The 12,736-nt window shown below is 42.5% G+C and overlaps 1 protein-coding gene across 1 annotated transcript in view; it reads left to right on the top strand.

Annotated features, from left to right (window-relative positions):
* SPHKAP (SPHK1 interactor, AKAP domain containing) overlaps nucleotides 1–12,736 on the top strand; it is a 63,934-nt gene that overhangs the window by 44,628 nt on the left and 6,570 nt on the right. Inside the window, exons 5-8 of the mRNA XM_030954776.1 lie at nucleotides 1,625–1,759; nucleotides 4,138–4,393; nucleotides 4,664–8,396; nucleotides 11,637–11,816. Of these exons, the coding sequence (XP_030810636.1) occupies nucleotides 1,625–1,759; nucleotides 4,138–4,393; nucleotides 4,664–8,396; nucleotides 11,637–11,816 (4,304 nt within the window). The remainder of the gene's footprint in view (nucleotides 1–1,624; nucleotides 1,760–4,137; nucleotides 4,394–4,663; nucleotides 8,397–11,636; nucleotides 11,817–12,736) is intronic.

The following is a 12,736-nucleotide window of genomic DNA, read 5'->3' on the forward strand; positions in this document are numbered from 1 at the left end:
TGCATTCTTTTCCAAGAGGAAACTCCCTCATCCCCATTGCTGTGTGTAATAAGCAGGTTTTGTAAATTAGCATTGAGTGGCATGGAATTTTATGCAATACACTGGTGTGGTGAAAGCATTTCTGAGAAGACTTCTGAAGATGTTAGCACAGCTGTTGTGCATAGGAAATAAGTAACTATTTACTAGCAGGTACTTGATTTACTGTAGGTACTGTTGGGATTTTGTATTACTGATTGAACCTTGGAATGGGTTAAACTGGGGGGGTTTGTGTAAAATAATTATGCTTCCAGACTTCTTTTCTTTTTTTCTGAAGAAAAGGTAAAGTGAAGTACAAGATATATAAAATGCCATCATTTCCTACCTAAGAAATCTGATAAAATGCAGCAATTTAGGCAGAAAAACAGAGATACTTCAGGAAGTGCTTGTGATAACAGAAAGGTTATAATTTTAAAGAAAAAAATAAACGATGAGAACTTTTTTACGCTACAGTGAAACATCAGACTGAATTGAAGCACTGGATTCAGTTATGTCACATTAAAATACTTAGTCTCATCTGAAGATCATTCCCCTGAAAAGTGAACTGTTTCCCAATATTGATTTTGCTTTTCTAAGCCAGAATGTTTTATTATATCTTATTCAATCCAAGGAGAAATAACAGTACTGCAACCTAATATTTTGAAGATGAAAAGGAAAAAAAAAATGAAGTATTGTTGCCTTGGTTAGTAACTAAAGCAGATGGCTGGGTGCCCAAATCTGCACTCCCTGAAGGGCTTTTGCCACACATTCTGCACTAACACATGGGCCGTGGTGGTGCAGAAAATGGAGGTGGTGTTTACTCTGCTCCTGCTCCAAGGAGTCAGCCTTGGTTCTCTGCTCACAGAACAAGGACACCAAGGTCCTTGGCAGAGAGAACTGCACTCTCAGAGCAGGTATTGCCTTTTTACCCTGGCCTTCATACACAGAGGAGCACAAATGTCTCCTGCTCGTGCTGGGGCAATACAGATCTCCTGTGTAGCATCACTGATGCTGTGACTGTTCCTGCTTTGCCTCTAACACATAACACATAGGGAGGGACTGTGTCATTACAAATGGAAGGTGATGGAGTTATGCAGTGTAACAGCAAAGAAAGGCTCATTTCATGTATCTCCAATATTTTTGCTGTTCCATGTTTAGCATTGCATCAATTTGGTTGGCAATTTCCAGGTAACTTCCTCTGGTTTCTTGCTAGTCATATGAATGGAGGAAAACAGGGAGATTTGTCCTGTTCTCATTACCATACCTACTGAAGCTTTTGTGTTTCAGACCATGAGAGAGACACTGTTTTCACAGTCTGAGGAACTGACATGTAACAGGAAGTATTTAGATGCACCAATCCAATCAAGCTGTTTACCATGTGACAATGTGAGGGATGGCAGATTGTCCTACTGGACACTTGAGCAAAAGTTTATACTATCATCCTTGTCTTGTCCGGTGTCTCAAAAGAAAGAGTGTGCATTTTAATGCTGCCAGTTCTATTCTTCATCTACTTGAAGCAATACTTCCAAGTGAGCTTTCTAAAAGGATTCCTAGAAGTGATATTTCATTTTAATATTTACCTGAGAGCAAACTCTGTTTCATTCTACAGAAGCTGATCAGCGTCTCACCCAGTCTCCCCAAACTGATCAGTTCGATGAACGTACAGCCACCGAAGGAAAATGAAATTGTCCTGCTCAGTGGATTAACAGCAGGAAACCTCCAGGCCGATTATGAGGTCCCCCAGGTAGGAGCCAAACTCAGCTTTAAGATCACATCATGCCTGTGAAGGGTGGAATTTGGAAAATGGGAAAAAGGAACCTGAAAGCAAAGACCTGAGATCAGTTTGAGATGAGTGGAAGTTTGCGAACATACAAACAAACAAACAGCCTCTGTCAGACAGATTTAAGTGTGTGCACAGCAGGGGGATGCACACCAGGTACACAAAGATAGCTGAGAGATCCTGCTATTCCCCCTGGATCCTGCAGATCTGGGTTGCAGGTGCTAATGCTTTAAGCCACATTAGCACTTGATCCTTCAGGGGAGGCAGGCACTGCTGGCAGAGATGACTGATTTGTAAGGCCAGATTTCAAGAGTAGCCGAAGGGCAGCAGAGGGGGAAAGAGGTAACACTTCTGTGCATAGAGCTGGGCCAGGGCACTGGCCTTTCCAGTGGTCTTGCCACTTCCCACTTTCATTCCCAATCCATCTTCACCTCTCAGCTTCATTAAAACTCCAGAGTTAGCCTGGAGTACGAAGCTCTCTCACCAATTTAAAACGTGAACAGGTATTGCCAGGTTTGTCTGCTGCAGATAAGAAAATAAGGGAACTTTCTTTCACTGAAATTACCTTGTGTACAAAAGCCTTCCTGAAGCAGACCCTGTGACAGCTGTATTGCAAAGATCACTGAATTTCATAGTTTACCAATAAGCTGATTGTTAAAGAGAGCAATTACCTGGTTATTGAGCTTTCTTGCCACTCATGACTAATGGCTGAGTTTAAAAATGTTTAACAAATACAAGCACAAGGCTTCAGTGGGAGCAATGGAGCTCCAAACCCCACATCCCAAGATGTTGCAATCCACACAGGGGTGGTCTGAGACCCAAACAAGGTAACTGAAATACCCAAGTCACCCCTAGTTTCCACAAGCCTACAGACACTGAGACTGGCAGCCCTCTCACAGAGAGTGGAGTCAAGAGACAAACAGGAACTAAATAAATTTCTGTCGAGTAAAGCTTTGCATTGAGACTAGATGAGATTTATTGGCCAAATATGCCACAGTCATCTTATTGCTTGGCTTTCAGAGAAATTAATTTGTAAGGTGACTGGAAGAGTTTTCATAAAAGGATTTTTATGCCCCTCTCCCTCAAGCCATTTTCACAAGTACAACCCCACAAAATGTGGATTGGGGAAAAAGCAGGGGAATGTCTTATCTAAAGCTGCATCTCTTTTTCATAGCACTTTTCACAATACACTTTATGCTCAAGCCTGGTTCAGTTCATAGCAGCTATCTAATTTATCTTTTCTGTTTTAGCACACTAAGTTATCTGGTTTTCTTTTCAGACACATTTTTTAGGTGGAAAGGAAGAGCAAGCTAATAAACATGTTAATCTAGCATAACACTCATCCCACTCTCTTTATTAGTAGATGATTGGTTTGCATTCACAGTCAAAGACAAAAGGTCCAGGATGGGGTCACTTCCTATGTTAGCTACTGTGCAAATGCCCAGGGGGTCCAGGGCGTCTTTTGCACAGCCTAAAACTTCTGCCTGAATCCAGTCCAAAGTTGGTGCCACCCAAGCTGGCTCTTTCCTGGGAGCCTGAGTTCAAAGCATCACAAGCTGCAGAAGCTTGGCTTTGGTTCAGGATACATCCATACAACAAGCATGGTCCCATGCAGAGACATCGACTCAGCTCTGTTGTATAAATGTCCAACTGTTTTCATATCAGTAAAATGAGGATAACAAGAGTTCCTTCCTCTCAGTTTCTGTCCAGCATTCAACTTAATTGTACAGCTTCTCTAGAGAAGGCAGTTTTATATAAAGGCTGAGCACATTGTGCACTGGATCCCCCTTTCTAGTGGAAGGTTGTGTTGGCCTGAAATAATGGGGCTTTGGATAAAGAGGGAGAACAGCAAAGAAACAAAATAAAACACTATTTAAAAATGTTGGAACATCTAAAGGTGACCTGCCCTTCACAGTCTTATCAGCCAGTATTTACAGGGCTGTCTTCAAACAAGCATTGCAACAGAAGTGACCCTGAAAAGGAATTCATGTCCACAAACAATTCCCTCCAGAGAGGTAATAGAGGTAGTGTGAGGCCATTAATAACAGCATGTCAGATGGCTAACACCAAATAATTATCTGTCATTAAAACAACAAGTTGATTGAAAACAAACAATCCCCTGTGATACAGCTGGCTTCTCTACTAAAACACTTGTATAACAAAAGCTGTCAGTCCAAGGAATCTTATTTTGGCATACGTGTAACTGCACACTGTTACTAACATTGAAATGACAAATCGTATGGCATCTTTGCAACAGAACATTCCCGAGGTATTTATAGAGAGGGAAGCTTAAAATAAGTGTTATTTTTTAATTGAATAACTGAGATTCTTTTCCCCTCTAGTGTCCTTGGCTGGCAGATGTCTGCTTGGTTCAGTGTGCGAGGGGGGACAGGAGGAACAGCGCAAGCTGCATCATTTTTGAAATAAACAAGTTTCTGATTGGACTTGAGCTCGTTCAGGAGAGGCAGCTGCAGACAGAAACTCGTGTCCTAAAGCCTGAGGATGACACAAACTGCTCTGTGTCCTCAATAGAAGAAGATTTCCTCACGGCCTCCGAGCACCTCGAGGATGACAACGAGGCTGATGAATATAAAGCTGGTAAAAGCAGGGGGACTGAGCATAATTATGCTGTTGCTCAGACTGCAAAACAGCTATAGCAATGCTCACAGAAATTGCACTTGATGTTAATTCATGCATATGTAATTTAGAAAATGGACAGCCATTCATATTTAAGTTTTGTTCAAAGACAAGGTAGATGGCTGTGCAGTACTTTTACAGAGCAGTAATGGACTACAAAGTTGTACAGCTCTTTTCTTTTAGAAGTCACAAGTTACTCTCCAAAAACTAATTTTTTATTTTTCTCAACAGGTCATGAAAAATTAAATGTTTCAGAAGCATCTTCAGATGTCAAAAAAAATAAAGGAAAGGGATTTGAAAACATTCACTATAGAAAAGCCAGGTTGCCATTCATTCTTGAAGGGAACTGCATTAATAAAGATAATGCAGCTGCTCAAGTCTCTGAAACTGTGAATGTTGTGGCTGAAGATGGCATCTCACAACCTGAAGATAAGTCAGACCAGGAAATACTGTGGCAGAAGGAATTAGCTGAAAAAGGTACTTCATCATTTAGTACTACTAATTTGACTAGTGGGGTTGAAAACTCAGCACTTATGTTAGAAGATGTATCTGTAACCAAAATGGCTAAAGAGGAGCTGGAGCCTTGGGGTGACCCCACAACAAAACACAGCAGCAAGGCAGACGGGGAAGATTGTGCAGGGATCAGGAAAACTGATCTTCCCTCCCAGAATGAGCAGGCAACCACAGGCCAGTACGCCACAAATTTAGCAGAATCTGTTCTGCAGGATGCATTCATTAGACTGTCACAGTCTCGACCCAGTTTCAGTGAGGAGGCTGCAGTCAGCATCTCTGTGGGAAGCTCCTGTAAGTCAGAAGATGCATCTGCTTCCCGATCATGGAATGAACTCCCAAAGATTGTCATAGTGCAGAGTCCAGACAGCTCTGAGAATGTACCTGACTGGCCAGGGTCTGCCTTCCCCAGCCTGAGCCACTGGGCTGAGGCAGAAAGCTCTGCTGAAGTTTCAGATTACCTTGAGGAAGAACATTCAAATGGACATGACCAAAGTGCACTGGAAGTGGCTCTGGCTTGCGCAGCCACTGTCATTGGAACCATTTCCAGTCCCCAGGCTGCAGAAAAGTTCCGCCGGGAGCAGGAAGCCATAGACTCAAGAAGTGGAGTGGCTGCTGATGAAGAGGTGCACACAGCACCCTCACAGCTCCTTGACTGTGCTGGCACGGAATACTCCTTCCCATCTGCACTCTGTGGCATGACTCAAGTGGCAAGTGCTGTAGCCATCTGTGGCCTGGGGGAAACAAAGGAGGACAAGTACGCTGCAGCTTCCAGTGGACTTCTGTCTGCTGCTCAGGCCTCTGCAGCCATTACCCTGCATTGCAGCTTAGCTGTAGGAAGCAGCGTGGAGAAGCTGAATGAGAGCATTGCCGAGGCGCTTCTCAAAGAGGCATCTGTAATTTTGACAAAACCCAACACATACAAAAATGTAGGGCATTTTATGGAATCCATGAACAGGAAAATTATTGAAACAGCAGCAAGACCACGTATTCCACGTGCTGATGGAGTAATCCGGGATGAACTTGCACAAAACTTATCCAATATTATTCTACGACATTCTATGGAAGAGGTTAGGAAGAAGAGACAGCTACAAGCCCATTCAGAGGATGGCTCAAGTACACAAGACATTTTCACAGAGACTGCAAATGAGTTGCTTTTTAATATAATAAATTTCACTTGCAAGAAGATGAACAACATAAGGCAACTTGAAGAGTGTTCTCCTCTCTTTTCCGAAGGCACAAAATCAGAGAAAGTAACAAGAGCAGAAGGATGGCCAACACTGGTAACAGCATGTGAAACTTCTCACAGCCCCCTTGATCACTCTGCTGCTAAGCCATTTGGTACATCCTACAGCACCAGTACCAGCAAAGATCTTGAAAAGGTCACAAGCACTTGCAAGAGTGATATCAAGGATGTAAATAGCAATGAAGGTTCCACACTGAATTCAGAACCAAGTGGAGATACAGGGCATAACATACTTGGTGCAAAAACATCTCCCAAGAAGAGATACCTGAAAAGAACTGCGCGAGACTGTTACAAATCCCCAAATCAGAGTAACAACCATCATCAGAAGAAAGACTATAGATCATTTTCAGACAGAGAAAATACCCTTGCAAACAGTGAATGCAGGCACGGTGTTCAAGAACAGCTGTCTTCCAGTGCCACCATAAATACAGAAAACCAAGCCAAGATTAAATGTGATTCGGTGCTAAATAATGATGTTCAACTTAGCTTGTCTTTGTTAGGAAACCATGTGTTGCTTCCTTCTCAGCCTGTGCTACAGGTGAAGAATTCAAGGGACAAATATTGTATAACAGACTTTGCGGAAGAATTGGCAGAAACAGTTGTCTCTATGGCAACAGAAATAGCTGCCATTTGTCTAGAAAATTCAAATGGCAAGCAACCCTGGTTCTGTGCATGGAAGAGAGGCAGTGAATATCTGGTGACCCAGAGTTTATCATGCAGAACCATGAAAAGGAAGAAGGAAACCCATACCAATGGTTCTGTAGTTCGGAAGCACAGGGCACCTCGGCTTAGTGAGATCAAAAGAAAAACAGATGAGCATCCTGAACTAAAGGAAAAATTGATGAATCGGGTAGTAGATGAATCTATAAACCTTGAGGACACACCAGATTCAGTCAATCTCTTCGCGAATGAAGTGGCTGCCAAGATCATGAACCTCACTGAACTCTCCATGGTTGATAGCATCTGGCAAGGTCCAAACCATCCCAGGAACAGACTGCACTGTGAAAGGTGGAGCCGAGCCAAGGCCTCGAGCTGTGAGAGCATACCAGAGGAGGACTCAGATTCCAAAGCCTCTTTCAATACCCTAGGCCTCATGAGCAGCTTTGGTCACTCTCTGAGCCAGACAAGTTCTGTCTCAAAGCAGTCTAGTTGTGAAAGCATTACAGATGAATTTTCAAGATTTATGGTGAACCAGATGGAAAATGAAGGAAGAGGTTTTGACTTATTACTGGATTATTACGCAGGAAAAAATGCAAACAATATCTTAACTTCTGCCTTGCAACAGGTAGCCAAGAAAAATGGCCATCTTAATGTAAGACCAAGTTGCCCATCCAAACAGTCCAGCACAGAAAGTATAACAGAAGAGTTTTATAGGTATATGCTAAGAGAAATCGAAAAGGAAAATAAAGACAATGCATCATGCTCTCAGAATTCAAAGGACTGGTGTGGCAGTTTGCTGGCACCCTCTCTGCGGTCACCCTTCTGCTTCAGGCAGTCGTCAATGCCCGACAGTCGATCCTCAGGCTCCAGGCTTACAGTGAACGTCCCAATTAAAGCAAATTCCTTGGATGGGTTCGCCCACCACCGCCAGGATTCCCTGAGTGTCCAGCCCGTCAGTACTGTGGCTTCTGCAGGGCTCTGCAAGTCTGACTCGTGCCTGTACCAGAGAGGCAAGACTGACCAGATCACAGACATGCTGATCCACGAGACCTGGGCCAGCTCCATCGAGTCGCTGATGCGCAAGAACAAAATCATCGCAGATGAGGCAGAGGCTACAGAGGCAGACCAGTTTTACAGTGATTCTCCACCACATGTGGAACAATATGCGAAAAGACTGGCTGCAAATATTGTTGAAAGTGGTAAAAGTTTAATTGTTGTCCAGCAGGATTCCTTTGATTATACGAGCCGAGAACACGTGCTGGAAAGCAAACATTCCCAAAGCACAACCCAGATACAGCCCAAACCCAAAATGGAGGAAGTAAATTTGGATGAGAAAAAAGAGCATGTGAAGAGCCCTGGAAGCCTCCCTGCAGGACAGCTCAGGGAAGTGCCTTTAATTCAGATAGAAACTGATCAACGAGATGAGCCAGATAAAGACTCAGAGTCCTTGACTTCATGTGGCCCATCTGGAAAGGGGCATCAAAGCAAAGAAAAGCCTCCAGAAGCTTTGGATGGGAAACACATGGTTTCCAGTTCCCCAGTAAGTAGGTAAGTGACAAAACAGCAAATCAGCACATTGCTTTGGTCTTTGGTTTATTTTCCCAGTAAAAGTTATTTTGATAAAGGAAGAAGATAAGAGTGGTACTTTTAAAGAAATAAGCAGGGTAAGTTTTGACTACAGGTTTCTTTTGGCATAAAATCACCCATTCATGTGTCACAGTGATACTTTCTGGAGAAAACTTATATTGACTATGACATTATGGTATTAAGATTTAAATCCAATACTGCACAGACAAATTCTCTCTCTACAGACATTTATGTCTCCCATAAGGCAGGAAAGATGGACCAAGTTTAAACTTTTATTTAGCGCAGGCTGGTATCTGAACTAAAAAATAGATAAATAAAAATCAGTGCTAGTGTATAACATGCAATAGGATTTGACCTGTAGTTCTCTGCTATGCTTGTTGCAAGTAATATTTTGTGTACCTGGAAACAAGACCAGACTTCTGAGAGCTTAAGGTTTAACTTTGTGTTTACAGCCTGGAGCTACAAGTAGTAAAAATTCTTTAGTGAAGGAAAAAGAAGAATGAAAGTTGCCCTCACCTCTTAGTTCAAAATTTCTCTGGTAGAATTTAGATGGGAAAAGAGCATTTTATTTTAATGTTGTTTCATGTAGTTTACATCACAGTTTACCACCCTCTCCTTACAGCTGTACTCCTTTTGTAAGGAAATCTGCAGCTTACTTTTGTTAAGGTAAAGTGTGAGCCAGCATGAGAGTGCAGTGCAAATGCAGGATATTGCTGTGGGTGCTCTGAGGTGAAGGAAATGCTCTCTCTCAGGGTGTTGTCTCTTTATCACAGTACTTCATTGTATCTGTTACTTTAGTGGGCTCTAAACTGCCCACTGGAGCGCTGCAGCATCTCATTATGTCAGAGTAGCAGAAAAAGTGCAGGTGCTGGTGTTAGAAACCATTTTGTAGCTCATTTTTTTCTAGGCAGTGCTATGTTTCAGCATTTGACAAAGCTCTGCTTGAAGTGAGCAAGTAGATAGATTGTAAGCACTTCCCTGTGTATGGCAGCAATTAGGTGGATAATTACCATGGTGTCACTAGTCTTTCATACTGACTCTCCTGCACTAACCTTCCTCCTCCTTAAAATGCAACCTGCTTTTAGTAAGATAAATTTAGAAATCCACCTATTTGGAATCTTGACTGCTTGAAAATGAAGTTATTTTTGCAGTTTACAAGCCCTTTCATCTTTTCCTCTGCCTTTGAAGCAGAGTTCTCAACATGGCTATGACATGGTTAAAGCAATAGGATTGGTAGGGTAGAATTGCTAAGCAGAGGCTACATCTGCCTGAGCAGCTTGGCTCAGCAATGCTCTGCAGTTCTGGTTCAGCTTGCCTCCATTTCTCTCCATTGGCCTCATTTGCAGCATGAAATGCAGAGTTTTTCCAAAGCAATCTCAAATAGAAGCTGCCCAAGTGCTGTCCAGATGTGCTCCTATCCTTGCTGGGAAGGAAAAGCTTCCAGTGGTTCTTTACACAGATCTGAACCATTTGTGGCATGGCTGTCTGGACTAAGTCTAGGCTGAAGTGAAAACCTAAAAATAAATATAATGTAGCTATAAAAGCATCAGTAGAAATTGATCTGATGCACTCCTACTGCATGAAATTACTTGCTAGTTCAGATACAGGCACATAGGACTCCAGGCAAAATATCAAGCATAGAGTAAATTAGGGGGAAAAAAAAGCCATGAAGACCTTCAGCAACGAAGAAAAGCTGTTTCTTGTATGTAGGCAGTGCAATAGAGCCACAGTTACACAGAAACTGTTCCAAGTGACTGTTCACAAGTGGGGAACTGTCAGTGCAAAGCATCACTGGTGTGAGATGTAATTGCATAATGAATCAAAATCCAAAATGCCAAGAAAACATCACCCACACAAATCTCTTGTGTTTTGAGCCAGGTATCAGGAGCTGCCTGTCCTGTGCTAAGAAGCTGAGTAACACCCCTGCCCTGTGGCCTGGCTGCTCAGAAAGGGCAGGGGCAGAGGCCTGGGCACAAGGCTCGGGGTGGCGGGCACAGGGGTTTGGCAGAGCTGACTGCCAGGGGAGCAGAGCCCCAGGCAAGCAAATCCCATTCTCCCTGCACAGGCTGCATCTCTCTGTCATCCAGCATTAATGCAGCAACCTCTGAGACTGAGAGCTGGCAAAAAGAGATACCACAATGATATTGTCTCAGCGTATGCCTAATCAAGGTGATTACTGAGGAGCAGTAGATTTCTGGTATGATCTCCTGCTTTACCTGAAGGCAGATGCCTTAACCACAACTACAGGTAAAGGTCTGAAGGCAAGAGCTTCTCTAGAGAGATCCTGCAGAGGGTTATCAGTACAGAACATAACATAACCTTGCTTTCATCCCTAAATTGCAAATGCTGACTATCCAGTGAATATAATAAAACTAGAGTTTCGCTTTACTTGTTATTCTTGCACTACAGTGATATAATTATTGGAGGGATTTATTATTTTTCTTTGTAGCTCTAAAAATTGAGCAAAAATAGAGTTTCTTTTTTTGTTTCTGTGTCTGTTGGGAGCATGTGTACATATACATTGCATACACACATGTGTGACATATGTCAAGTGTGCAGAATTAAAGCCTTTTTCCCTTTACCCTGCACTTTCTAAACTCAGTCTGGGCTCCATCTTCAATCTGATTTCTGACTGTTGCAATATTTTGTCCTTCCCAACCTGAGGAGTGAAGATCCTAAGGACATGGCAGACTCAGAGTCATTACTGATTCACAATACCTTCCTACTTTCACTTCTTTCAGATCTACAATTTTAATAAAGTAGAAAACCCTGTCAAGAACTTTATTCACCCATTGCATGACAGGGATTTAGCAGCAATATATATTTCCAAGAAATCCTGTCATTCTGCAGTAACATATACCACATATTTCAACCACTGATTGACTGAAGTGCATTAAGCAATAAACCTTTACAGTGATCAGGTTTTTTATACATGCTAAATCTTTCTGTAGAAGCTATGCATACTTAAATCTAGGGTTTGTGTTTATTTATAGCAGTCATAAGAAAGTCCTTTTTTAAGAGCATCTCAGGCCAGATATTCTGCTGGACTCTATGTATAAATTATAAGCTTGCCCAATCTTTTGCATGTCTATAATTCTGCAGCTTCGTTGACTTTAATGAGCAGCATTGCCTGCAGATTGGTGGCACCAGTTGGTTTGCCTGTATTACAGTATCAATGTGCCTTCCCTATCACCCTGCCAGCAGCAGTCCTCAGAGCAGATCGGATGCTGAAATCATAGGAGAGACCAAAACAGCTGAAGAATTTCCAGCCCATCTCAGCAGCAGTGAAGAGAGCACTGGCAGCTGGTCCCAGCTGGCCAACGATGAGGACAACCCTGATGACACCAGCAGCTACCTGCAGCTCAGCGAGCGCTCCCTGAGGTACCCACGTTGTCCCTTCCCCCTGCACTCCGTGCTCTGCCCACCAAGCCTACCCTGCATCAGCAGTGAGAGGCAACAGCTCGAGGTTTACTCAGAATACTGTAAAGAATGTCTAATGGCAGACTTTCTCTCTTTATTTTTTAATAAGAGAAAAAAATTTCCCATGTTCTGATTCTCAGCCAGGTCTTCTTGCTATTGGTGAGTAGCTCAATTCAGACAAAGAAAAAACCTCCTGGCATCACTAAAGTGTCTCAGACCTACAGCAAAAAGGCCATTGGACAAGTTAATTGCTATAGTTTTTCTTTTAATTTATTTGCTGTTGTTTGCCTAATGTTTATTTTGGCACCTCTTTAGCCAAGATTGACAAGACTGCCATTCCCAGCAGAAATCTATGCACTGAGAACAAAAATTGAGCCCTGATCTGATTAGACTGGCACAGGGGTGCAAATTAATAGAGGATGATTAACTTTTCCCTGAGTAGACATAAATTCAAGAGCTCCTACTACTATGACCTGATTTTGTTCCAATTCAACTCAGGACAAACATTTGAAAATGTTATTTAGTCCTTGGAGTTTATATAGAGCGGTGGTAGTTTGACTTCAGCCCTTTCATAGCATCAAATTGAGTAAGGTTTTTCCTTAACATGCTCTTAGACTATGTGGTAAAATATTATCAAGTAATTACATCTTTCTCTTAAGTATTAAGATGACAAGGAGGGAAGACATTATGGTAATGAAGCAGGGAAAAGAAAGTCTATGTCAGAGAGCACTGTTGGCTGGCTGAAATTACTGAACAAAACATGGCTGTCAGTGCAGCTGAACATTCATCCTGTTATTACAGTATCAACCTTTAACAAAGTCCTTGGTCTGAGAGAGCTGAAGTATTGTGCCTTTCAGCTCTGCACTGGAACAGAAATTGCT

Source organism: Camarhynchus parvulus, chromosome 9 (assembly GCF_901933205.1).
Source record: "Camarhynchus parvulus chromosome 9, STF_HiC, whole genome shotgun sequence".
NCBI lineage: Eukaryota > Metazoa > Chordata > Aves > Passeriformes > Thraupidae > Camarhynchus > Camarhynchus parvulus.